This window comes from Stigmatopora argus, chromosome 13 (genome assembly GCF_051989625.1).
Source record: "Stigmatopora argus isolate UIUO_Sarg chromosome 13, RoL_Sarg_1.0, whole genome shotgun sequence".
NCBI classification, from domain to species: domain Eukaryota; kingdom Metazoa; phylum Chordata; class Actinopteri; order Syngnathiformes; family Syngnathidae; genus Stigmatopora; species Stigmatopora argus.
The window spans coordinates 12256779-12281362 of record NC_135399.1 but is presented as its reverse complement, the minus strand read 5'-3'; the positions used below and the strand labels follow the sequence as shown (position 1 = coordinate 12281362).

The 24584-nt window shown below is 38.7% G+C and overlaps 3 protein-coding genes across 5 annotated transcripts in view; 1 reads left to right on the top strand and 2 right to left on the bottom strand.

The window, feature by feature from the left end:
* The window catches only part of LOC144086726 (plakophilin-4-like), a 40112-nt gene extending 36658 nt beyond the window's left edge, over window positions 1-3454 (bottom strand). Inside the window, exon 1 of the mRNA XM_077616779.1 lies at window positions 3295-3454. The gene's annotated coding sequence lies outside the window, so the exon portion shown is untranslated. The remainder of the gene's footprint in view (window positions 1-3294) is intronic.
* A 175-nt stretch (window positions 3455-3629) lies between these two features.
* Window positions 3630-20048, top strand: LOC144087142 (coiled-coil domain-containing protein 148-like). 3 transcript variants are annotated; one of them, XM_077617475.1, is made up of 15 exons: window positions 3630-3659; window positions 4633-4729; window positions 5683-5795; window positions 7338-7441; window positions 9115-9206; window positions 9279-9430; window positions 9959-10054; window positions 10126-10301; window positions 10412-10550; window positions 12782-12988; window positions 16211-16351; window positions 17337-17455; window positions 18285-18402; window positions 19040-19174; window positions 19850-20048. In XM_077617475.1, exons 2-15 carry the CDS (start codon window positions 4648-4650, stop codon window positions 19991-19993), a joined length of 1818 nt encoding a protein of 605 aa, XP_077473601.1. In that variant the 5' UTR covers window positions 3630-3659; window positions 4633-4647; the 3' UTR covers window positions 19994-20048. The 3 variants fall into 3 exon arrangements, with proteins under 3 accessions (XP_077473601.1, XP_077473603.1, XP_077473602.1); XM_077617476.1 differs by having other exon boundaries at window positions 3640-3659; window positions 4638-4729; XM_077617477.1 differs by lacking the exons at window positions 10126-10301; window positions 10412-10550.
* Window positions 20049-20685: 637 nt separating this feature from the next.
* Window positions 20686-23311, bottom strand: upp2 (uridine phosphorylase 2). The gene is made up of 7 exons (XM_077617706.1): window positions 23144-23311; window positions 22455-22569; window positions 22235-22393; window positions 21765-21879; window positions 21488-21697; window positions 21267-21413; window positions 20686-21186 (listed from the first exon to the last, which is right to left on the bottom strand). Exons 1-7 carry the CDS (start codon window positions 23194-23196, stop codon window positions 21044-21046), a joined length of 942 nt encoding a protein of 313 aa, XP_077473832.1. The 5' UTR covers window positions 23197-23311; the 3' UTR covers window positions 20686-21043.
* Window positions 23312-24584: the final 1273 nt, after the last annotated feature.

Here is a 24584-nt window from a genome sequence, read left to right as displayed (position 1 = left end):
TACAGATTGGTCATTACCCAAAAATGAAACAGCTCAACATAACCCCTTAATATTACTCGTCAAGAGTCGTAGTGCTCCATGATGAACATACCACAATAGAAAACCACTATTCCCTCACTGCTAATGCCCACAAAGCAGAAACTCACGAGGGACTGTCTTTCAGACTCAGCATGTCGGAACCATGGAGGCCTATTTCAACAGACAAAAATCTATTGTGCACATAAGCTCTCAAAGCGCTGACATGCTTTCTGTTGTCGTATTATCTTTAGCAGAGTATTCAACCAAACGCATGAAATCTGGCACATTTTTTTTGAGAATTTAACAACCTAAACCTTACTCAAATCAGCAATGGTTAATATTCAATATTGGATCTTTTTTTCATTCTAAAAGAACTAAAAAAAACAGAGTAAACACTTACCTCCAGTATATGTAGTTTGTCCTCCAAGTAGGGAAGTAGTTGAATGGAGTTTAGTGACTTAAATCAAATGCATTAATATGAATGTTAGTCAGTCAGTCCTACTCAACATTGAAAATATGATTGATTATTAGTGCATGAGTGCTACATATTCTCAGGACGTATAGAATAAACAAACTAGTTTGAACTCATTCGGATGAGGGCAAAGGCTGCAAATACTTTCCCCACCTCTAAAGAGGGGGGATGGAAACTCACTTTTGATGCCAGTGAAAAAAAGTAAATCTGACATGACACACAGAGGTGAAGGCTTAAACCCTGATGCTGGGCCAGAATTAGGCAGTGAAAGACCTGCCTGCCAAAGAGTACTTAACTGGGTTGTCACTTCCCATTAAAAGGAATGGCTAGGAAGATCGAGTCAAACAATAACACTTGGACAATTTCATATTTTTGTTTCCTTAACAGAATGTTTAATGTCCCTGTAAAGTGTATACAAATGTATTGAAATTTGTCAATATAATGTCCTAGACTAATGGATGTAAACATAAATGTTTTGAGACTTTTCACTATCCAGTTGACATAAAAAGAAACTGAAAATATTTTACAATTTGTATTAGTCGTAGTGTAGCATTTGTTGACTGTTTATGTCATGTTAATGGATAGTGAATTTCCATTTGGGATTAAGAAAAAAACTGTAATGTAAGCATTATCGCTATTTGTATACCATATCTTTCCACAAATAAACTGTGATTTTGTCCTTTGTACCCTGGGGATTTTATAACAAAGCGGCTTATTTATTGATATGGCTACACATTTTTGTGTTTTTTTAACTAAGTTTTCATGAGGATGATGTTGTCACTTACCATGTTTTCAAAATCTCTTTTGACTAGGTCAAGTGTTCCATTTGCACAACTCTTTTGACTCCCCATGGCTATCCGTGCCATTTTTGTGACTTGAGTGAAATTTGGAGCTGTGCGGCTGTCCCACTCTAAGTTCTGTAAATGATGGTAGTTTTCAAAGCATTTATTTTGAAATCTGCACAAATCAAGCATTTGAAGCTGGTTGTGTTTTCCCCTGGGTGTTATAACCTCTCTCAATGTCCCTCAGAGTACAAGCTAAAATCCTTCAACAAGAAAAAACCATAAGCAGACCTTTGCACCAACAACCCTCATGTTGTTCCAAAGTGGCAACGTCAGTGCTCTCAACCATGAGGCTGCAGTGATAGGAATCACGAGGAACGTGACCTAGAGATTCCCCTCTGTCTGTGTGCATCCGTCTGCGGCAGTGCACAGTCAAAGCTTTGCAGCTGCAGAAACAGTGTGGTCAAATCAAGGGAAGTTGTCAAATTAACATCCTCAGATTTGTATGGCAAAAGGGGACCCAATGAATTTAGGGCTGCATCCATTTAAGACATGACAATGGATGGATTTACCCTGCATTTGTTCAAGTAACACATTTAACATGTTTTGGTTTCGTAAGTAGCGCACGAATGTCATGTCATTCATGGCAGTATAAATATTTTAAGTCAAATCAAGGGATTGGATCAGATTCAGACATCTTTTAATTGTAGATACAAAATACAAATCTCAAAAATTATGTAACAATGCAAGCGCTGTATGTGTCTTAACATGTCTGTGGCATACTTTCATTTAAATACTGGAGGAACTCTTGTGAGTGGATTTGATCATTTTGGTCATTTTGATTTTTTAAACTAGCAGTAGAGGCAATCTAAGCAATTAAAAATGTCATTTTAAACTGGACATTTGAAAAATCTGAGGCTTTTTTTAACTCAATCTTGGACTCTCTTGGCATCATGTGCCTTCCTTATTTAAAGTCACAAAAAGGAAAAGATCTGTTTAGTTATATTAGCGTAAAAAGCTTTAGGATAGGTATTCCCGTAAAGAAGTGGATTTAGAGATACCAGGATTCTGCCAGAAGGGGATGATTTGCAAATTAGGACTGGAAGGACATATCTTCCATAAAAAGACATGGCAAAAGATCCATATGGTTGTTTAATTTCACATGAGGGATGGGCAGGCACTCCGGGGATTCATTTATTCCAATAAAACGTTAAAAAAAGATGGATGGACAGAAGGATAAATAGCTACTTCACAGAAAGATACATCTTTAAATAGATAACAAATAAACAATGCAATTGTCTGAATTCGGGTTGCTTTAGACATGACTGAAAACCTCTGTATATTTTGGTTGTCCCAAATGCTGATAAGAAATACAACACCCTGCAGGGCATATGCATATACATAATATTGTTCTGAGCTTGCAAAATGCGTTTTCACGCTAGACATCCTTATGAAAATACAAATGTAAAACCATTTTCAACACTACGTGCCAGCAGTGGAACTCATTGACTATGAGCGGTGAAATTGGCATTTTTCCCGGAATAAGCAATGTGGAGCTCTGCCTTTTCGCATTCCAGAGATTGCCCTCAATGGTGGCTCACCTGCTTTCCTCTCCTTTGCATTACTTTCTGGGAACATGCACCTACATGCAAACTGCACTAAATGCGAGTTTGTTCGCCTTGGAAGATCAAAATAAATAAATACATAAAAAAGAAAGAGAGCAAGAAAAAAAGAGGGCAATGAAGTAGCCATCTATACATCCCAATGGTACGTGAAGGTCTCATGGAGGTGCGTTAGTAGTACTGCTTGCTAAAATATTAGCTCATTCTCCACCGTATAGGTGACTAAATAAGATATTCTGATCCATATAAAAATGTACAGAAACCAAAGGCGGGTATTTTAACACTTTTTCAGGGGGGAAAGTGGCCCGTCGACCCCGCCTCGCACTCGCCGTGATGCTTTCACGTCTCCTGACTTTTCTCAACTCAACATAGTTTCGAGAGAAGAGCTTCAAATAATTACCTCGGTGGAGGAGTTGGTGGTTGTTGTTGAGGCTTGCCCAGGTGACGGATTTCCGTCTACATCTGGTCTTGAAACTTCATCCTTTAGTCCCATGCGTAAGAGAGAGCAGAACTCGCCTCCATGGCCGAGAGAGTGAAAGCAGCCCTCCGCGAGCTCCTTGCTTCCCAAACAGCAGCCCCGAGCACGGGGGAGGAGCGAGTAGAGGGTAAGCACTTCTGATTGGTTTGTGTCATTTGCACGGGGGCATAACCAGAAGGTTGGAGGGGTTGAATGGACCAATTGGAGACATAGACGTCAGTTACCTTGGTTACGTTTTTGTCAACTGATACAGCCGAGGACAGCAGAGAGGCGGACGAAAAGCAGAGGTAAAACGTTTATTTGTCACTTATTATACTAAATATTAGTGTGCCTGGTTATTCTTAAGGCTGCGTTTTTATTATACGTGTAGTTTTGCAATGATTGCTAAACTTTTTCGGCGTGATTTACCAAGGTGACAGGACGGGGGAAAAATCATGATCTGTACCCACATATTACTAATCTATACCCACAATCTAATATGTACCATATTACCAAACTAAACTCCACAGTTTAGTAATACGTGCTCACAGATTATTTAATTGTGGGTAAAGTTTAGCAATGACCTGGTGGTTTTGGTTGGTCGATTGGTCGTAACCAAATAGTTTTTTTGTTTTATTTTGTTTTTTAGACTCCTTTTACAAACAGTGCTACAATCTCTAGCAGCATGGATGGATAGAAACACAAATTTTATCCAATCACGTCTATTATGGCTACTAAGGAAGGCTACGGGAAAGGCACTTCAAAACAACTCTAACCCTGTTTGTCATGGGCAGACAGATTGCAAAATTTTGGGTACAGATTACTACACTGTAGATACAGATTAGCTATTAAAAATATATTTTTCTGCCATTTTGCAAGCATCGATTCTTAGAGCATTATTTTCTAATTTTTGTCTCAGGACTGAATAACTAGATTAATTCATTGTGAGTTTATGCATGCCTGCACGTTAGCCAGTAAAGCCAGGCACTTTTACACAAAATAAAGGTGATTTGGGGGAGTTTTTCATTTAGCTACACCTAGCATATTCCTTGCAGTATAAATAAAACAACACCTTCCCACTTAGTCCTGGCTACCTGGTCAATGATGTCATCCTTTTCTTCCTTTATACACAAATCCATTGTCACTCATAGACCTTCAAACAAGTAGACACAGTACATCTGTGTAACAATCTACGATACTTTTTTAACCTTCAGGAATGTTATTTCCCTTTATGTTGTGAAATTGTGTTGTATATAAGAATAATGTAGCTTTTTTTTAAAGAACAGGTCATTTGACATGACGTTCACAAGCAACACCTGGGCAAAGAATTCAGGAAGTCAACATGCATTTATCACTACCTACAGACCAGAAGATTTCGGTAAGTGAGTGGAATTAGCCTGAAATTTGACATGGAGGTTTCTATGATGTGAGGAATTCCACTGAATATCCTGACACGGGTTTGATGTTTTTGTCCAACACAGCTTGTTTGTTCACCTGCCTTGATGACACTCATCTTAACTGCAAACACTCATGTCTTGACACTGCTACTTTACTCCGCCTGCAGGGCAATCTTTCCTGCAGTGTCTCAATTGAACCGTGGACTTTGTCTGCTTTTACTGGTGTCAGCAAAAAATAACTCATCAAATGCGAATCAGTCTTGAACTCTTCACGGACTCCTAATACAGTGCAGCTTCTAAAGTCGTGCAAGATGTTTTAATTTCAATATTTCATCTCACAGGACATCATGTAAAGCAAGTTAATTTGTTCCAGGCCACACTGTCAATCAATTGCGGTTTAATAAAATCACACCCGGGAAATCACGCAGAAGCATCAGACATGTGCACATATGCACAAGGACACAAAACAAGTATTACATTATAAATGCCTACATTTTGTGGATGTCCAACAGTTAATATTAAAAAGTTGTCTTAACTGTAGCTGTGCACACTCACAATATCTCAGTTGTGTATTTTTTTCAACGATCTAATGGATTTTTTCTTGTTGTTCATACGAATGGAGTTTGCAACATTCTTGGTCATTTGAACAGAGCTGTGGATACTTTTTCAGTGCCTCCACGGTCCATAAACTAATAATAAAGAACAGAGAAGCCATGAACTTAACGTAATAAACATAAATGAAAAACCCTTTGCCTGGAAATTCTCAAGTGCCTAATAAAATGACCTATTTTGAGCTCGGAAAAAAAATAGTTGGAAGAAAGAAGACCTGCATTATTCATTGAACTTAACCTATCTAGAATAATATGAATTGTTCTAGCTTCCACTCCCTTGTCACTTTGGTGCTGACAGATGTCATTTGCTTCCTTGAATCTAGACAAGTTGACAGCACGATTGAAAAATGACCTGTCCTCCAAAGCCACGGAATATGAAAAAGTGCAAGCCATGGTTGATGCTAAACGGCTACAAACTGCTTTGATAGGAAAAAAGGTAAGTACTTGTATTTGTGGATAACATTCATAGTGAGTATAGCAGAATAGTAAATAAATCTTACCTGTAAAGGAGACGCATTACGCTAAAGCTATAAATAGACAATAATCCAGGAATCGAACAAAACATGATCATTATATGGAGCTGTTCCTTGAAAGTAGCTTTGGAACATCTCCCAAATTTCAGTAGTGGTGGTGGTTACACTTCATATCAGCCCCACAGTGTTCAAGCAGTGGCACAAAATGAACTCACTCAGTCACATTTTAAGTATAGGAATTTGCTTGTTTAATTTCACACTAGATGGGTAGGCATACACTCTCGAGAGTTATTTGTATACCATTAAAAAGTAATTTTTCCCTTCTATGTCGCATTTAAATGCACTGTGTGCCACTGGAGTGATTAAAAAAAAGCATATCTCTAGGCTGGTTGCAAAACCTACAATTTTCCATTATTATTGTTATTAGCAAGGGATTTAAACTGACATTACGTAATAGTTAAACATTGAAAGAGATGAGCAATATCACTAGCACACACAATAGTGATTAGTTTGATTAATATTCATCAGGCGGCCTGGGGTCTATTATAAAAGTGTTTGAAGTTTGACTTGCAGCACAGGGAAATGCATGTGCTTGTGGCCAAGCAGATTAAGCTGTTCAACCTGCAGTGTTTTAATTGCTTAACTATCGTTGGAGACATTTTTTTTCTTTCTTCTTTCCTCCAAAGTATCCTTAAAGTTGCCTTTGCACCCATCCAACCTCGCTCACTGCATAACCCAGATAAGACATTTGCATGTTTTGCTCCTGGCAGAATAACAAGCCCATCTTTCCACAGACGTCTCCCATAGGTGACATGATGGAGGGTAAATAAATCACCATTTGTCGCCTTCAGCAGCATTTCTGCCCTCAAGAAAGAAAGCAATGGCATTTTCGTGACCGTTATTCCTCTTGACAACATTCTGTCTTTCACAGTAATATATTTAATTGAAATCCAATGTGTCTTAGTTTGGTTGGAACGAAAACATTGAAATTAAAGGCCAGGAAAAGGTGCTACAGATGGTGTCTAATAAGGAATGTGGACTGATTTTAGAACGTATGATATTGCAGGACCTTTAAAACTGCAAGAATCCAATGGAACGAGCACTGTGAAAGTTACCGATGGCTTCTTAGTCAAGCATCCAAAGTCTGACACCATTAGTAAATCTGACCAGGACCCTCAACCTGGAGTTAAGGGGGTTATTAAACAGGAACTAAATATCCAAACCCCCTAGAAGTGTAGGCACTAAAGCTAGTGCTTCCCCCTTCTTTGTATTATACTGCTTAGCTGTATTTCATACCATTTTAAATTGAAATACATTTGCTGCGTTGTTTCGCGCGTTAAACTAAAGCAGATAAACCTTCAATCCACTGAAACAAATTAACTATAGGCAGAATTAACATCTTAAATTAATATAGTTTAAAAGTGGTCGCTTTAGCTTTTTTTTGTCCATACTGTAGTTCTTTTGGAGTTGTTTGAACTTGTGCTTTATTCATCTTTCTCTTACAGGTTAAGAGGACCCGATGTGTAGCCAAAGAAATTAAGGAGGGCGACATATTACGACAGCACAGGCAGGTGTGGAGCAGAGAGTGCCCTAGGCTGCAAAAAGCAGAGTAAGAGAGCCCTATTACTCTCAGTCATTACCAGCAGCAATCTTTTGATTCCGCTATTACACTAAACAGTCATTCCATCTAAGCCCCACTGAGCCCCAATGGGTGTCTGTCTAACCAGGAAAAGGTGCTAAAATGGGGAAAGGAAGAGAGAAATAAAATGACAGGAGAGAAAATTCTAGCATGTTGACAATGAATTAGGGTCTCTGTGGGAGAGAATGAGTGGAATGGAGCTTTGGAAGGGTAGAGAATACATTAAATGGAGACTAAAAAAGCACAATACTTTGTGAAGTGAGAAAGGCAGCAGGAGCCCCAGGGTGCAGTCTGTTTGCCAGCGTAATGTCTGAGCTACCCAAGGTTAATGATGCATTGTACAAAAGGACGAGGCTCAATAATGGCCTGAGTCACAATGATGAGTTGATGATGTTGGCTTATTTCTTGTACACTTATCCACATTTTTTTTAAAGTACCCTGTTAAATATGCTAGTGTTAAACTGTGGTAACTTATATAATCGCACCATTGGTTGAAAGCATCAGCGCTAGGTTGAAAAATATGTAATGGAACCAATTTCATATTTCTAATAAGAATATAGAAAAATATAGTTGAGTAAAGTGGTAGTAGTAAAATAGAAACACATAAATTCCATCCATCTTTTCTTTTTAGGGAGAAAATTACAGCTTTTAGCTGCACTATAGACCTTGTTCTATCCAGCCCCTCTTTTGAAATGACATTACGAGTAATCACAGGCACCCCGGAACATAATTACACTCAAGAGTGTCTGGATGAAAAGAGTTAGGAGGTTTGGTTGATATTGTTTTAATATTTTTTTATTTTTTTATGTTAACAGCCTATACCAGTTCTCAAATAGTTACACGGGTGCCTCTTGTGGGATGTTGCAATGCAAGAGGGTGACAGACATGATCGCAGGGGCCATGCTTAATTTATTTTGAAGTACAACAACAGTGCAATTGCAGATCCAAAACCATGGATGGCAGTAGTGCTTTCACTGTCAGAGTATGTGAATGGGGCATCGGCCCTATGTGTCAGGTTGCTTGACGCACAGTGCAATCTTTAACAATACATGTAGTATTGCACACACAGCATGTAGCGAGAAACTCAAGTGCAGTGAACAGACCCTCAAAATATTTAACATCAATTAAATGAAAGAAGGAGAGGAAAAAAGGAAGTCTCCAGAAATTAAGACCAGGAGAAAAGTGTACTTAGTGCTTGGCTTCACTGTGACTGTGGTGGGAGATGAGGAAAGACCTCATGCTAGCATTTGGCATGAATTTCATTTTTCTAGAAAGACAGAGCACAACATAGCTTTTCCTCGGGTGGCATAACAGAAAATGATTTACATACACAAATCTTGAAAATGGAAGCAGACTATATTCCACAGCACTGCCCAAGTTCATACTCATTCCTACATAGCTTATCCTGGTCAAGGTCACGGGGCGCTGGAGCCTATTCCAGCTGACTCCCAGTGGGGGTACTACACCCTCAACTGGTCTCCATCTAGTCATAGGGCACACACAGAGACAGACACCCATTTGCACTCAAAATCATTTCCGCTACTGCCCGGGAATTGATCCCACGCTGCCCACACTAAAGTCAGTCGAATGAACCACACATTTCATTTTCATATTTCATAATGGTTTATTCACTTGGCAAACAGAGCTAAAGCTGAGAGTGAAATGCATAATTTTATGGAGAACATCAGGCCAAACGGCATAGAAGACACCGCCATCTTTTCCCTCAAAGAATATGGTAAGCTATAAAAGCGTTTTACAGACATACTCAGACAGTACTTGGAAGAGTTCTAATTCATCTTGTGTTTAGAGGTGCTCCTTCAAAGGGACCGTGTCGCATTTATACTGGGAACTGTGCAGCCACTTCATCAGCTAAAAGAGGACTTAGGCTTCAGGTTGGAGCAAGAACAAAATCAAGAAAACAGCACCCGTCTGTCAAACTGGGAACAAGTGCAACATCAGGTGCTTGCCTTTTTCTTAAAAATGAAGTATTTCTAACCTATATTTGAACTTAATCTGCAGGATGCGATCTGGAAAGTATGTCGCAAGTACAGAAATCTAATGTATATGACACTAAAATATAACAATAATCAGCTGACTAACTCCTCGCAATACAATGATCTTCAAACAACTAAAATATTATACTTCACTTGAAATTTTTATTGGCAAAATTCCCGAAAGCCGCATAAAATGTTTCCACAAGGATGTAAACCAATTCTCCAAGCAGGCCATATTGATTTACAGTACATGTTATGATGCTAATAGAAAACCATTTTTCATAGGATTTTTGCCTCATTGCTGCTAGTAGCTCGATTTGTCTTTTTCAGACAAAATACCACCGCAGTCTTTGTTTTCCACAGTTTTTCATTTTCCACTGACAGAATTGTGCACCTATGGATTGGCTATTGCTGAAATAGAGGAAATAAAACCAACTTCTCATTAGCTAACAGTTATACTGTATAAGCTCCATATTTGACTTCTTTTTTTTAGGTCCGTTTTGTAAAAGATCAACAAGATATCATAACAGTGAAACTACAATCGGAGTACTGCGATTTGGAAAAGGAAATAACTGAACTTGATTTGGAGGTATGTTTCTTAACAATCCAACTCAAAAAAATATGCAAATCCTAAAAGAATACCATTAATGTCCACTCTAGAAACATTTGCCAACGCTAGATAGCTTGGTAAAAGACAACATTCCCACAGAGGTTCTGGAATCAGACTGTCCTTATCCAGAGCTGAAGGAATCATTAATCCAGGCTTTCCACTCTTCGTCAGAAATCCATCACTCCCGACTGCAATGTCTTGAAGAGCACCTAAAAAAAACAGACAAGTAAGCCTGATGTTTTATTTCACCATACGAAGTAGATATTGACATGATTAGCGCAACAAAAAAACGACAACTGTAATTGTATTCATCTGTCTGACATCTACCTGTTCCAGATATTGTGGCCTGTGTCCGGACGACTACCTACGCTTCCATTTCACCTTGTCTCAGTACACCCAAGACATACCCAACAACCGAGTACTCTGCATGCATATGCTTCAAAGAATCTTCCCAGGAAAACTTAAACAAGATCTGGTAATAAGCAACCTATGACACAAGTGTCCCACACCCTTTCCCTATTCATGTCATCCAAAAAAAGTATATTTTAATCAATTTAATGCTTCATGTTTAGTGAATGAAACTATAAAACTCTAGATAAAAGTTTGACGTGAATGCTAAAAAGTTCCCCAATAATTGAAAGTAGAACGCCTGCAATTTTAAATGTTCTCATCTTCATGCAACTAATTAATGTAGCAAGGCTATCTTGATATAATGGCCATATTTAGCTGTTTAATTTTTGTGGAAAATCTTTTAATTGCTAAAGCAATTACACTTTTAATGTCATGCAGCCCCAGGGATACGCACACACCAGTTTGGGAATCCATCATATGCAATATACATAACATTCTCACAACATTTGGTACACAGGCATACTTTAATTAGATCAGGTCCAAAGGGTGTTTTTCTTTTTAGATATATAACTAAAGGGCAAAACCATGGTTAAAAAGTGTTCAGCATTATGCAACACAACCACCACAATGGATTAATTATACTATTAATGAAGGTAGAACTGTTAAAGCTTTCATTGGATAAGGTTCACATCAATGTTTTTGTCATTTAAAATGATCGTTGGTCCGAGCCAGGCATGCTGCAGGATTTTACAGGGTAATGGAAAAATCACTTATATCATTGCTTAACATCACCATGACAACAGTCATCCCCTCTTCCCTCTCTCTCACACACCCTGAGACCTCCCCATGTCACATTCGCCTGGATGCTACATTTAGACACAGAGATCAGCCCGGGGGATGCTGCGAGGAAGCAAATGGCAATTTACTTTCTTGATAGGCATGCATGACACCATCATGTGTCGTGCCATTAGTTGGAATTTCGATGTTTTTGTGCACAATGGTTAATCCATATTGCTTATTATCTGCTAATCTACTTTTTTTCTTGATATACGTCAGAGGATTATTACCAGATGAAAAGTGAATCACGGAATTAGCCAGAGCAGGTCAATTTGAAAATATGAACGTATTGTAATGTAATTACTACTGGCATTTAATTAGTAACTGACTAAATGCAATATGTGACTTTTGAGCTCATCTTCACAACTTTATGGTGACTGCTGCTTTCCTTATGCTCGAAAGTGGTTCACCGTAATACATTTTCATCAAATGCCCTTATTTGCACCCTCGTGACAAGTAGACGTCCTGAGCAGTGACCGGATTGCGGAGTAATTTCCTTGTAATGTTCCACATCAGATGTGAGACTAACCACCTTGTTCGACTTTCTCTGGGGAGCCATTTTTAACTCCCCTCATTGCAAGGCACAGTCTTCCTTGAGACATGACTTCACCAACAGCAGTCTTGTTGACATCTCACTTTGAAAGATATTTTATAAAGATTATTACTATTATTTACATATTTCAGTAATGACGTACGCATTATAGTACAATAACATTGAACTGTTCAAAGTCAAAACTAAAAAAAATGACAAAACGGAAGCTCTTATCTATGAATTCTTATGTGGAATCATTATTTTCTTAAGGCTGCACTAACAATAAACTGCAATTTTGCAGGGGGCTCACTGTAACCCATTTTAATAGACTTCCAGTTAGTCAATGGGAAAGTGGGATCCTGTGCAAGTTTGACACTTTTATACATTCATAAACATGATTTGCTTCACCGCCTCTGGTACTTGTGTTCCATTGGCAGGCTTGTCGCTTCACTCATTTTCAGTAAAACCAGTCAGCCGTCTAATGCCTTCCCACCATCAGTTAGCTGCTATTAGCCCAAAGATGAATATCATTCCCTCTGTTCCGCAAAAGCAGCCAAGTGATGCAGCCACAGTGAGTCCTGACACAATGATGAATAGCGTGTGGCAGCCCTCACACAGAAATGAACTTTTCTTCAGGACATTTCACATCCTGGAAAAAAGTCACTCTTTTTATTCAACGGCCAATTGCCAATAGATAACATTTTTATCACAAACTTTGTTCTAAGTGTTGTATATTAGCATCAATTCATTGGTAGTCACTTGTTGAGTGACATTTATGTACATTTCCATTTCTTTTCTCGAAAATACTTAAGGGCACAATGCCTAGAGAATTTAACAGATTTTGACCGTGAAACTTTTGAACACACTTGTTCAACAGTCTTTAATGTATCAATACTGTCTGCCCAACGGGCAGTACGTACAATAATTGCTTCTTAGTTTGCAATTGCGTTATTAATCAGTATCTGTTTATCGACCCATTCATACAGATGGAGCATGAGCGTGCATTGGCAAGGCAGCGCTTCACCCAGACTCAGATCAAGGTCCTGACCCAGCAGTGGCAGCAAGAACAGGAGGAGCTCCTCACTAAAGCTCTAGTAACACTGCAAGAAGCAGGAGATGCCTACCAGGAGGAGCTGGAGCTCCAAAGAGATCGCCAGCATCAGCAGGACATCTGCTTTCACCTTAGAGATAAGGTAAGTCTGCAGTAGTGATGAAATGACTGGTTAAAATACATATCACCAACAATGGAAGCCAATGACATCACAATGAATAGTCAATGTGTGGCTCTGTCTACTTTTCAACATATTATTCATATTCAAGTTGACTCACATAAGAAGTCATAAGATGTGAACCTTGGATGAGAAATTCAATGCAGCGTGCCTTATCTTTTGCTTTGATTTTGTGCCTCACCACAACTGAACTGCCACCACTGAATAAAATAGATTTTATTATCAACCAGGCCAAGACGGCATAACTCAAAATACAAAATGGATCGATGGTTGTTATTCTTTTGAGAATGTGCGTTTCATTTTTGCATTTTTGCTGCCTCGTGGGATGGGTTTCATCAAATCACTCTAATAAGTAATCATGGTAAGTATTGAAAAATCTAGTCTAGTCTTGCTGCCTGTATGTTGAGGACCTCTGCTCTGGAGTCAAGAAAAGTAATTGTTGCAATCATTTACTATGCAAGGTACCAGTTATCGGCTTCCTTTTCTAATCCCCTCTGTGACTCTCCTGGCATCATTTTGGAAAGCTGTTCTGGCAGTTTGGTTCTCACCTCATCAGGAAGGCTAGCCCCTGAAAGAACTCTTGTGGAATTGATTTCAAAGTGCCAATAGTTGCCAATGTTGCTTCACGCTGTCAGTCTCACTGACAAGTTCCTATTTCAAATGTGTAGAAAGGATCAGATAGAGTTCATATGTGATGATAGTATGGAGGTTATTTGTTGCATTACCAAGTGTTTGTTCACTTACCAGATGTGTGCTCAGCCCCAGTAATCAGGCTGCCATTGTTCTTTTTATTATTTGTGAGCGCATCTTTTTGCCCTTGTATTTCATTTTCGCCCGCGCATTTCACACTTGCGAGAATCTTGGATGAGCGATTAGGTTTTATACACCGTAAATGAAGCGCAGGTGTGGGTCATTTCTGCAACATGCTTACGTGGTAATGCTAAATTGGAGAAAGGCAAAATTTGGTTATTTTAAGGTGCTTATTTTTTCTCCACTTTGTTTTAGCTCATTCACAGTTTTTTAGTATAAACATTTGAAACCCAGAGGATATCTCAGTTATGGTTTCACAAAGTTCTTTATACTTTTTGTTTCACATATTTCCAAAATAACACACCTGATCTAAGAAAGGTATCATATTCAAACAATAAGGCACCATTTTCACAATGACGAGGTATTGGTAAAAGTCAATTAAACATGAGAAAATTTCTTAATTTAGAGAACAAACTAAAACAAGCACTCAATAAATCTTCGTTAACCTTTCATTTAAAATCCTTGGATTGATTACTAAATATTCTCAGATTTTTCTATTGGTCCAGGAAAGCACTCTCTCATTGTGGAGAATGCAAAGACATTAACAACACTACAACTAAAACTCAACAGTTTTTCCTGCTTTCTGACTTCAGGGGAAAAACAGTAACTTCCCATTTTTATTGCTTGCTTGTCCCTTTTAACAATAGCATAAACTTTGAGTGACTGATTTATTAGAATGTGTGTGAGTAACCCCAGTATGCGTGGGACAGAATTTTTGTCACTGTTCACAATTGCCAATTTTGTTCATGCTCCTCCCTAAAATGATTCACTTCTTTATATTTGTAAAGTCTCTCAATTAGACATGCAATAGAGAGATATGAAAGGCGCTTTGAGCAAAAACGTCAACGCACAATTAAGGTTTTGAACAAGCTGCAGCGTACTGATAAAAAAAACGCATCATTCTTTTGTTCCTCTGACAGTCTTTATAATGCTGCATAAAAGGACCTTGCCAGCGTCCCTCTATTTAATACAATATTGCACTAAAGAGAACTAATACTTTAGATTCTCCAGTGCCCCTTTGTTACCATTGAGCGCTCTGAATTAAATTTAGACGCAGACTACATTCAGAAACGACTTCTTACGGTAGATTTTTATCTTAAAGCTGCATTAGTTGACCTCTACGTAGAATCAAATTCGCATGGCTACATTTTGAAGACCGTGTTTCTGGAGATTGTGGGTCTGTATAAAGAGCTGTAGATGAAAACTTTGAAATGTAATCATTAAATTAAAATAAATGTCAAGCTAAAGTGGCACTGGAATCATAATATAAAAGCTATCATGGAGAAATTTAACTACAAAATGGAAAATATAGGGAAAGACTCTCTTTATGATGCATTAACTATGGTTCCACATCATTACACACTACAACCAACCATTTGAATAAATCTATATATATATATTTTTTTTTTTATCCCTCCCACATACCAAAACATGCATGGTAGGCTGATTTTCAATGAAAACAAGTGCATTTTAACGTGAGTGTCTAGAGATTGTTTTCCAGCAGTGATTTACTGAAGGTTTGTCTGTGCCGCCCGCTGCTTTAGTCCAGACATTCAACACGTGCAAAAGCCTTGATGATACTGCCTGGTGCTAATCCGCGCAGGGGCATTTTAATTTGCAGTCCATTCCTGCGGCCACTCCTAAAGCTCTCCTCTTGATAGACCCGGGAATTTGTCTGAGTTCGGAATGCTGCACTTGAATAGCGGGCATGCCACAGAGAGTCTGCTGCATAACGAGCCAGTCACTCACTGGAAAATGTTGCAGTGTGTTTGCATGTGTGAGAGAGACATGTCAAAAATGTGTGTCAATGTATTGCTTGGAGACAGAGGAATTTGCGTTTGGAAAACATGCAAACTTGAGTTAACATTAACAGACAATACATTAGCTTTAACAACATCCAGTGCAAAAACTATCGTGAATACATCATGATATTTTAGGCATTGGATTTATAACAGCTGCTGATTTTGTCATCATTTTTCTTTCCTACATAAAATGTATAATAGTGGATAGATCATTAAAATAGTGGCAGAGTGCTTCCTTCATGCTCTTGATTTTCCACAACTGGTTTACTGGGAAAATAAAGGGAGAATTAATTGTACGGTAAACCAGACAACGATAACTTAAGTCTGTTCGCTTACTCGTAATGCAATACCTAGTAACTCATTCAACTCGCTAGAAACTATAACACATTTTGCAATTCAATGATTTGGGGCTGTTTAAATATATGTGTAGTGTGTATATAGTCAGAGCAAGTGCAGAGTTCAATGCATGATTTTGAGCGCTCGATTATGTTAAGCACTTTTCTATGCACATATCAAGCGGGCACGTTTTTGAAATTGTAGAGTACTTTACACTGCTGACTGAATATGTTTACAGCTCCAGCAGTGGCGTGCACATCAGGAGGAGGTGGCTGAGCTTCAGGCGGCCATCGCTGCTCGACAACAGGAGGAAGCAGAGGCCATTTTAAAGAGGGAGCACGAGAAGGAGGCCACCCTACGAGCACATCAAAAAGAAAAGGTGAACATGTCTGCATCTTGCATACATAGTGAAACCCCCAATGTAACACTTTCACAGTTGGACTAATAATGCCAAATCTCATAAATTGCTACTAGTCTGACCCTTAACCAAGGTCAAGTGGCTGCATCTGTAGTCTCTGACCTCACAACTTACTACCAAAAATGTATGGATAAACCACTAGTGGCAAAAGAGACTAAGAAAATTGAGGAATGGTAATCAAACATCTATTTGGAACATTCTACACGTGAACAGCTGGATTCCATGATCATGTATAAAAAACGCTTCCCTGAATTGTTCAGTCATTCACAAGCAAGGGGAAGATAGGGTGAGGTTTTAAATGAGGAATACTAATACAATGGTAAACATGAAAGCTCTCCCTGCTTTCTTGGAAGCTGCTGCAGCCGTAAAATTCCAGGTGAATGATTATTTGCTAAAAAAAACAATCAGCTGTATCAGTTTGAACATTAGATATCTTGTCTTTGTAGTGTAGCTAATTAATATGGATTGAAAATGATGGGATTGTGTTTTTATTTATGTGCACAATTTAACAATGTTCCAACTTCATTGGAATTGTAAAAAAGCTACATGGTAGCACAATATCATTGTCTGAATTCTATAATGGATGACATGTTTCCAGGTATTTTATCAACAATACATTATCACATTTACTACAGACCAACTTCCCCTGATGGGGAACATAATCATGTGTTAGTCAGACTGTTTAATTATGTCTTTCCCTTGGGCAGGGACTCTATGATTAATGAGCGCTTTTAGCAGGCATTTGATTGCTCATAATTTAGCACAATGGTCAGCCAGACATTGAAATATCATCTAATTTGCTCTATTTACATTTATCTGATTCTGGCATGGTTGCAATCAATATGACTGCTGAGAGCAGTGTGCTGGTCAGATTAGCCACCACTGTTCCTCGGGCTGTTGTCGCACTCTTGGTTCGTAAACTTCGCCATCAATGTTTTCCCTTCAGCTCCAGAAATTTCATTGGGAGCAGCAGAGGAGGAGGCAAGAGCTGGAGCAGCGGGATCAGGACAGGCTGGCTAAACTAAGGGGTGCCTTGGAGGAACAGGCCAGGCAGGATAAAGAGAGGTGCGTCAGGAATTGTTAGGTCTGGTTTCAACCACTTGGCATGAAAGTTTACCCATGAGGTACTTGCCTAAGTTTAACTATATATATATAGTCTTATTCTAGGCTAAAGTCAAATGTAGCAAATTTCCCAGATTAGTTAAATCATCATCATTATTAACAACCGGATATTGTTCATAGATTGTGTACAATATTATGCTCTACGATTAAACATAATCTCCTTTCATTTTCCCCAAAAAAGAATGAACAATGCTAGATTATGTTTTTCGCGTTTGCTTTACTGTTGATTTTGTGTCAGATGTGAAGGGACTTTCATGATGAAAACAAAGGATTAAAAGATTAAATAAATATTTTCCCTTTTTAAGAAAAATAAAACCTTTGTTATTTTCTGTTACGGGCTCAAAAAGAACACTTGGACAAATGTTAATGTCTATAAACAATCGACTATCAGAAAGTAGTTGATTCATTAAATGACTATAATTGTGGCAGCCTAGTTGGCAGACATAGCGGCCCTCCGAATGAAACCGTAAATACGACGTGACCCACAACAAAAAAAGGAGTTTGACACTCCTGGCCAAGTCATTTTTTTAACGAGAGTATACACTTTGGACATGGCAGTGAATGAAAGAGGACTCATGAGGCCTGTGGGGCATAACAACAGATAATAGTAGCACAGCCCACACTGACAGCCTTGTAAAAAGCTCCAAAGCTTGGAGGTGTGCTGTGTCAGGAGCGATGTGTAATGTGTGTGGGGGCGTGTTTATGGTGCAGTGGCAGATGGAAGGGAAGGCGTGTGCGGCTCTAATGTCTTCGCCCTCCGCTCTCTCCCCAGGGTACTTTTCCGGGCAGGGATGCTGCAGCGGCGTCAGGAGGCGAGAGAGGCGGCCGATCTGGACCGCCAGAGAGGGGAATTAGACAGGCACAATCGTTTGGAAGCGCTCCGAAATCAGGTGGATGATTATGTGATCTTTATACTTAACCCCTTTGACTTGACCTGCCACTCAGATTGACCCATAAAACTTGAAAAATCTTTTCTACCTGTCCCTGGGCGCCACTGCCCTCATTTGGTTCTACGGGAGATTGCATCTATATACACGACCAAAACAACAAAACACCTTAGGAGGATGTAGAAATAACACATGGCCTGAATTTTTAAAGTGATTCAAAGGGCTTTTGTCTTGAGCTACATGCATCAATGCTAAAATATACAGAATAAACATAATCTTAATTCAAAACCACAAAAATGAATACTAAATTCAATTTTAACATGACCTCCATTCCTGAATCATGCTTCCCCCTCTTAAACATAAGTTGTTCCTCACTAATGAACATTACCTACACAAACCTTTCTATGACACACTCTAATGCAACTGGTCATGCCTAATTCTAACTTTGACCAGTTGACCAAAAATAACTGCAATGTGAACTCGTGGCTAGCATCTTTGCCTCATTGACAGTTCTGGCTCCTGAGGTTTAGGGTTCAAATTCCTTATTGCTCTGTGATTAGTTTGTCTGTAATAGTGACCCGAATCTTGGATTTATTCACTTTATTTATCTCATACTATATGTGAATTCTGATGAACTCAGGTTGCAGTGGTGGCAGAGTCCAACTCAGACCGGATGATGGGAGACACAGAGTCTTGGCGGAATCGACAATCTAATTTCCAGGAATTCGATATACCGAAGCCTCTTTTTGGACTTTACACATACACCGATGCACAGGTGAACTTATTTATTTCTTGGGTGGGAATTTTTTTGTATACAATTTATTTTAATTTATATATTCCACTAAAGCCTAGCAAGTGAACACAAGTGTGTAAACAAATTACACCCTCCACGCATAGTCTTATGCTTTTAAATTGTTAAACTGCTCTTTTCTCTAATTAGTTGGTGAAATAACAGTAGTAGTAACAGATTTACAAGGTGCCTTTATTTTTCCAAAGCTTTTGTGCAATAACTGAGATCAACTGGCGCCCTCTACGGGACACGCCCTCTTTTCCCCTTCTAGCAGCTACAGCATATGGGGCAACTCCAACTCTTTCCAGGCTCCAACTGTTTTATGGATTTTTTTTATCATTTCTGTTTTACCATTTCTTTCATCTGTAAACAACCACTGTCCGACACAGCCGCATTATATAACCTATTTGGTGGTTTAAACCATGTTTGCCCTCGCCTTCCCAGACTGTTATGAATAGCCTTGAGCTCAGGGCCACCAGTACAGACTGCGGTTTTTCTTATGCAACAATGACTAATGATTTTCTAACTTGGAGAAACTTCTGTTTAAAATTCCAACCAACGAGTGATAGTGTGTGACTAATCAGCGGGCTTAAAAAGACTTGCAAACCACGGGATATTGAACAGAGTGTGAAAATTACTGTCCTCTCTTCTGTTGAGCAGATTGTCGCCGATCCCAGATTGCGGATTGAGCAGGCTCTGAGAGTTGCTGGTTTGCACCACACACAGTATGCCCAAGACGTCCTGGCCCATGTCAAGCCTCCCAAACCACCACGACGAGACACCAAATCTGGAATCCAGTTTTAAGCACTCCAGAAAGAGACTTTTTAAAAAAGATTTAAAGGTAAATAGAGTGACCAAAATGCGAAACATAAACATTTCAGAGTGTTCAAATGTGGGATTGTTTTCAGATTCCCATCTCATTGTCATTCATAAATTGAAACTTCTTGGCTATGTTAGCTTGGGCCAATATCTATTGAGTATTCACCCCGATTTAATACTTTTTGTATCAGGGTGAATTAATTATAGACTTATTGTTGCTGTAGGTTAGGACGTAGAACACACTTTAGCCTGTTGTGTGCTATTGCACACTCATGCTTGTTGTCAAGAAGCAGCAACTTTTTAATGTTTATTTATGAAGCGTTTCATTGTACGTTTTATTGCAGGGGACTGACCATTATGAGGCTGGTTCATTCAAGGGTTATTACAATTAAGAGTATATATCAGAGCAGCGAAACATCCATCGCCATCAAATTAGGTTACATTATTGCTGCCCATGTTAAAATACTAATATAATTACACACTATAATAGGAAATACTGTAAATCACAAAATTACCATTCCTTTTAAAGTATATTGTAAAGAATACTGATCGTCAAATATTTAGACGTCTGAATAGCGGTTAAACTCATTAGCTTCGGCTTTGTTGATACAGACTAGCTTTAAAATATTCAAATAACCGAGTATACTGGTAATAATGCTAATAATAATGGGGCACGGTTGTGTGGTTCTGAAAACTTTATTCATACAACATTGAAAGAAGTACCGTCACAACATGCGTGGTCGAAGTGATTATAGAAGGTATACATGGGGACTATGCTACAAGTGTGTGGAAATTATATAATATATATCAAATGTCAAGGGTGTTTTTTTTAAATACACAGACACACAATTTCTAAAATACTTATTAACAGTAGTAACAAACTTTAACACAACAAATACAAACTTCAAGGTGCTTAGCATTATTTAACTTAATCATAGCAGTGTCTAAATAACACATTTGAACATTAAGCACAGTATATACAGTACACATGTTTCAGTCATATTTATGTACATTGATTCAAAGAGATGGGGCTCTTTAAACGACGAGTCCCAGACGCTTCTTGATGAAGTGGGACACCAGGGCTTGAGGTCTCTGCTGGTACTCCACCAAAACATCATGAGGGGATGTAATCTGGTCACCATCGAAGCGGTTGAGAAGTGTGACACAGACGACGGCCGCTTGAAGAACCACACAAAAATAATTAGGAGCATGTCCTAGTATAGTGTGTAGGGCTCGATATTACTGCATCAAAATTCACCTTTGAGGTCACATATGCGACACATGGCTGCAAACACGGTGGATTCCATTTCAATGTTCCTAACTCCAGCTTCATATGCTTTTCTCAAATACTCCAGTTTTTCTTCATGGGAGAAGGAGCAAAGAGCCCCATCGAGTCGCCCTTGGCCTGGGGAGCAGAAGATTAGCACCCAATGGTCGTAGAGGAAATTAGAACAGCAAGGTAACGCGGCATCATTGTACCTTCGTAAAAATCGTGGGTGCACATAGTGTTTCCGATCACGGTGGGAAGGTTTTGCAACTCTCTGGAGCATTGGAGAAGCTCACTAGCCACCCCTTCGTCCAGCTCTGTACTGCGGGTGATCACTTTACCTAGAACTACCTGCTCATACTGAGGCCTGAAAGAGTAGTCCACCGCTTTTTCAGTTACCACCACTGTCCCCGGTGCCAGACCTGAACAAAATTAAATGTTACTTCTCTTCAAAGTGACTTTTAGAAAGTGAGGAGAAAAAGGTCATACCGACTCCGCCGGATGTCCCCAGACGAAACAGGATCACGTCTCTGCAGTGGGCATGGTGAAGCAATTTGATGAGCTCATGCAGCATAATGGAGATTGATGGCACACCCATGCCATGCTAAAAGAAAAAGACCACTTCTATTTGAATACTCATCTATGCTCTGTGCACAACCTAACATTATGACGGTTTGGCGTCCGAGAAATAAGTGACCAGTAGTAATAATGTACTCCTCAGCGTAGAAATATATTCCATCCACTTTTTGGAACCAAATGACTGGCAACCTATTCAGGGTTTCCCCCTCCTACTGCCCATAAATGGGTCGGATAGGCTCCAGCACCCCCATGATTTTGGTGAGATGACATCTTTTTTTTTATAGTGCTTATCCTATTTTTTTGGACAGGATGGCTATATCATGGAATGTTTGCATGCCACCTCACAATTCCAATAAGACCTGTTAGAGTTGAAAACTTACACTGATAGAGAGCACGGGTCCCACTTTATACATGCAGTAGCGGTCTGTTCCTTCGCAAATATCCTGGACTTCTGCAGAGTTTCCAGGCAGTTTCAGCTCCTGGTGAATGAACTGGGCGAAGGCTTTCATTCGATTGGGACTGCCGCCAACGCACACAAACTGTAAGAGAAGATGTTATATATACCAACTGTGTGCAAATGCTTCTTCTTGATTGTAGTACCTTAATATCACCAAACATCTCTGGCAGGTTGTGAGACTTGGTACTCAAGCTGAAGTGGTAGAGAATGTCCTCCTCCATGGTGTCCAAGTAGGGATTTTGCACTTGGACCTGTTGTCTAAAACAGCAAATGAAATATGAATAAATCAGGTAATTGAAGTCAATTCAAAAAACAGTCACAGAATTTTTGCTGAATCGTTTTCTGCTCATGAATATCTTTATTGTAGGTTTTTATGGGAAGTTATCAAATCTTGGCAGGCTTCAGGCATATACAATGGCAAAATCTCAGTAATGAAGCAATTTGTCATTACCGATCTGTCTACATGTGGTAAAATGTTCCTAGCTATTGGACGAAATCCCTAGGATACATTCATTCAATACGACCAATGTATTTTCCAGCATGGCTTGTTGAGGCTTTATAGTGGTTTTTATATTAAACAGGTCCACCAAATGTATTTTTTTTAACTCTAAATGTAGGCTGAATTTTTTAAAAACTATTATTTTCAACTTCCCCGCAATTATCTTGTGACAGATTAAACCTCAATACTCATCAAATTTCCAGCAGGAAGAGCAAACTGCAAGATTTGTTGAGGTTTCCATATGGAAAAATACTTTGTAAATGACCCTCATCATTGTAATAGTAGTTCTTTTCATAAATTAACTATATAAACTGAAAAGAAAAACATACTTACTTGACATATTCACTGTGATTGTTCCCCATGCAGTTAAGTAGAATGGGTGCCATTAGTAAAAGAAAATATGGTCAATTTTTCCCAAAAAAATCTCACTTCAAGTGTCTCAACAAAAATGTTTGTCTCCAAGGCAAGAGCTTATAAAGTCTTGACTCGACACCTCACTTCTGATTGGCTAGAAGAGAGGAGTAGCATTCACTTGCTCACAAAAACATCAGCCAACAATCAAAAAGGTTGAGCGTCGAGGTCAATCTAGGAAACGATAGCTCCAATGCTGCCCTCAGAATAACACGTGTTATGACACTCTGCTTGTACTGGGAACATTCAGATAACCGTTGACCCTAGTCATGTCAACACAATGACAGACTGAGTTATGTCAACCTAAACACAAGAGCAAATACATTACTGTGATTCAGAGCACATTTTAAAATATCTGCATTTTGCCCACTGTTGGGCATCATTTTATCACTGTGTGTTAGTTTCAGAAAGGCAATAGAAATTACCTGAAGCATGTAAAGTAGATTATGTATATATGTGTGGTTAGTGCGTCAGCCTCACAGTTCTGGGGTCGAGGGTTTGATTCCAGCTGGATCCTTACTGTGTGGGGTTTGCATGTTATAGTACTTAGCTAAGTGGAGTTAGCTGGGATAGGCTCGTGCACCCCTGCGACCATTTATTTATATATATATATATATATATATATATATATATATATATATATATATATATATATATATATATATATATATATATATATATATATATTCAATATTTCAGTTTGATTTTTAATGAGAGATGGCTAAAAGGTTCCCAGTGACACATTTCAATATTGTGCATGATTTTTAGTGACCCTAAACATTATTATCAGTGTGACTTGAAGGTTTTGTGTCACTATACCACAACTGATTGAGATAAACATGTCTTTTCTATTTCATCAGAAACATTCCAAATGGCTAACTGCTGTTTAATCATTTGTAAAGTTTATTTTCTTTCATTACTCATGAACTTTACTCAACACAGGCAACTTATTTGCAAAGCAGAGGAGTCATTGATTATTTTTTTTTTTTTTTACAGTTTTTCCTTTTATGGCAAGCCTCCTCAATTTTCATAACACATTACTTTTAAAATGCAATTTACGATGGACTGATGTTTGTGTGAAACTTTCCAAGTTTTTCAGTATTTGGGTATTTTGAGTCGTTTTTTTTATTAGGCAAAGATCCAGAAATCCAGGTAATGCCTGGGGTTTTACATACTGTACCATTAATAAATTGTTATTATTTCTTGTGTGCTCAAAGGAAGGGTTTTGTGCCAGGAAAAGGTTGACGTTAGTTTCACCACTCACATGATCGTTTGTGTGCATTTTTCCTAGAATTTTAACGAAAACAACATGATGTTCGTACACACTTTTTGGCTGTCGTCTGTACTAGGTTGGGTCAGTTGT

Bases quoted from the DNA above. Each gene is read 5' to 3' on its own strand.
- LOC144087142 (XM_077617475.1), top strand. From the start codon at position 4,648: ATGACGTTCACAAGCAACACCTGGGCAAAGAATTCAGGAAGTCAACAT. The intron at 10,551-12,781 runs GTAATAAGCAAC...CCATTCATACAG, and splicing joins GAAAACTTAAACAAGATCTG to ATGGAGCATGAGCGTGCATT. The intron at 16,352-17,336 runs GTGAACATGTCT...TTTTCCCTTCAG, and splicing joins GAGCACATCAAAAAGAAAAG to CTCCAGAAATTTCATTGGGA.
- upp2 (XM_077617706.1), bottom strand. From the start codon at position 23,196: ATGGCACCCATTCTACTTAACTGCATGGGGAACAATCACAGTGAATAT. The intron at 21,698-21,764 runs GTATGACCTTTT...AATTTTGTTCAG, and splicing joins GGGGACATCCGGCGGAGTCG to GTCTGGCACCGGGGACAGTG. The intron at 21,414-21,487 runs GTACAATGATGC...TCTGCTCCCCAG, and splicing joins CACCCACGATTTTTACGAAG to GCCAAGGGCGACTCGATGGG.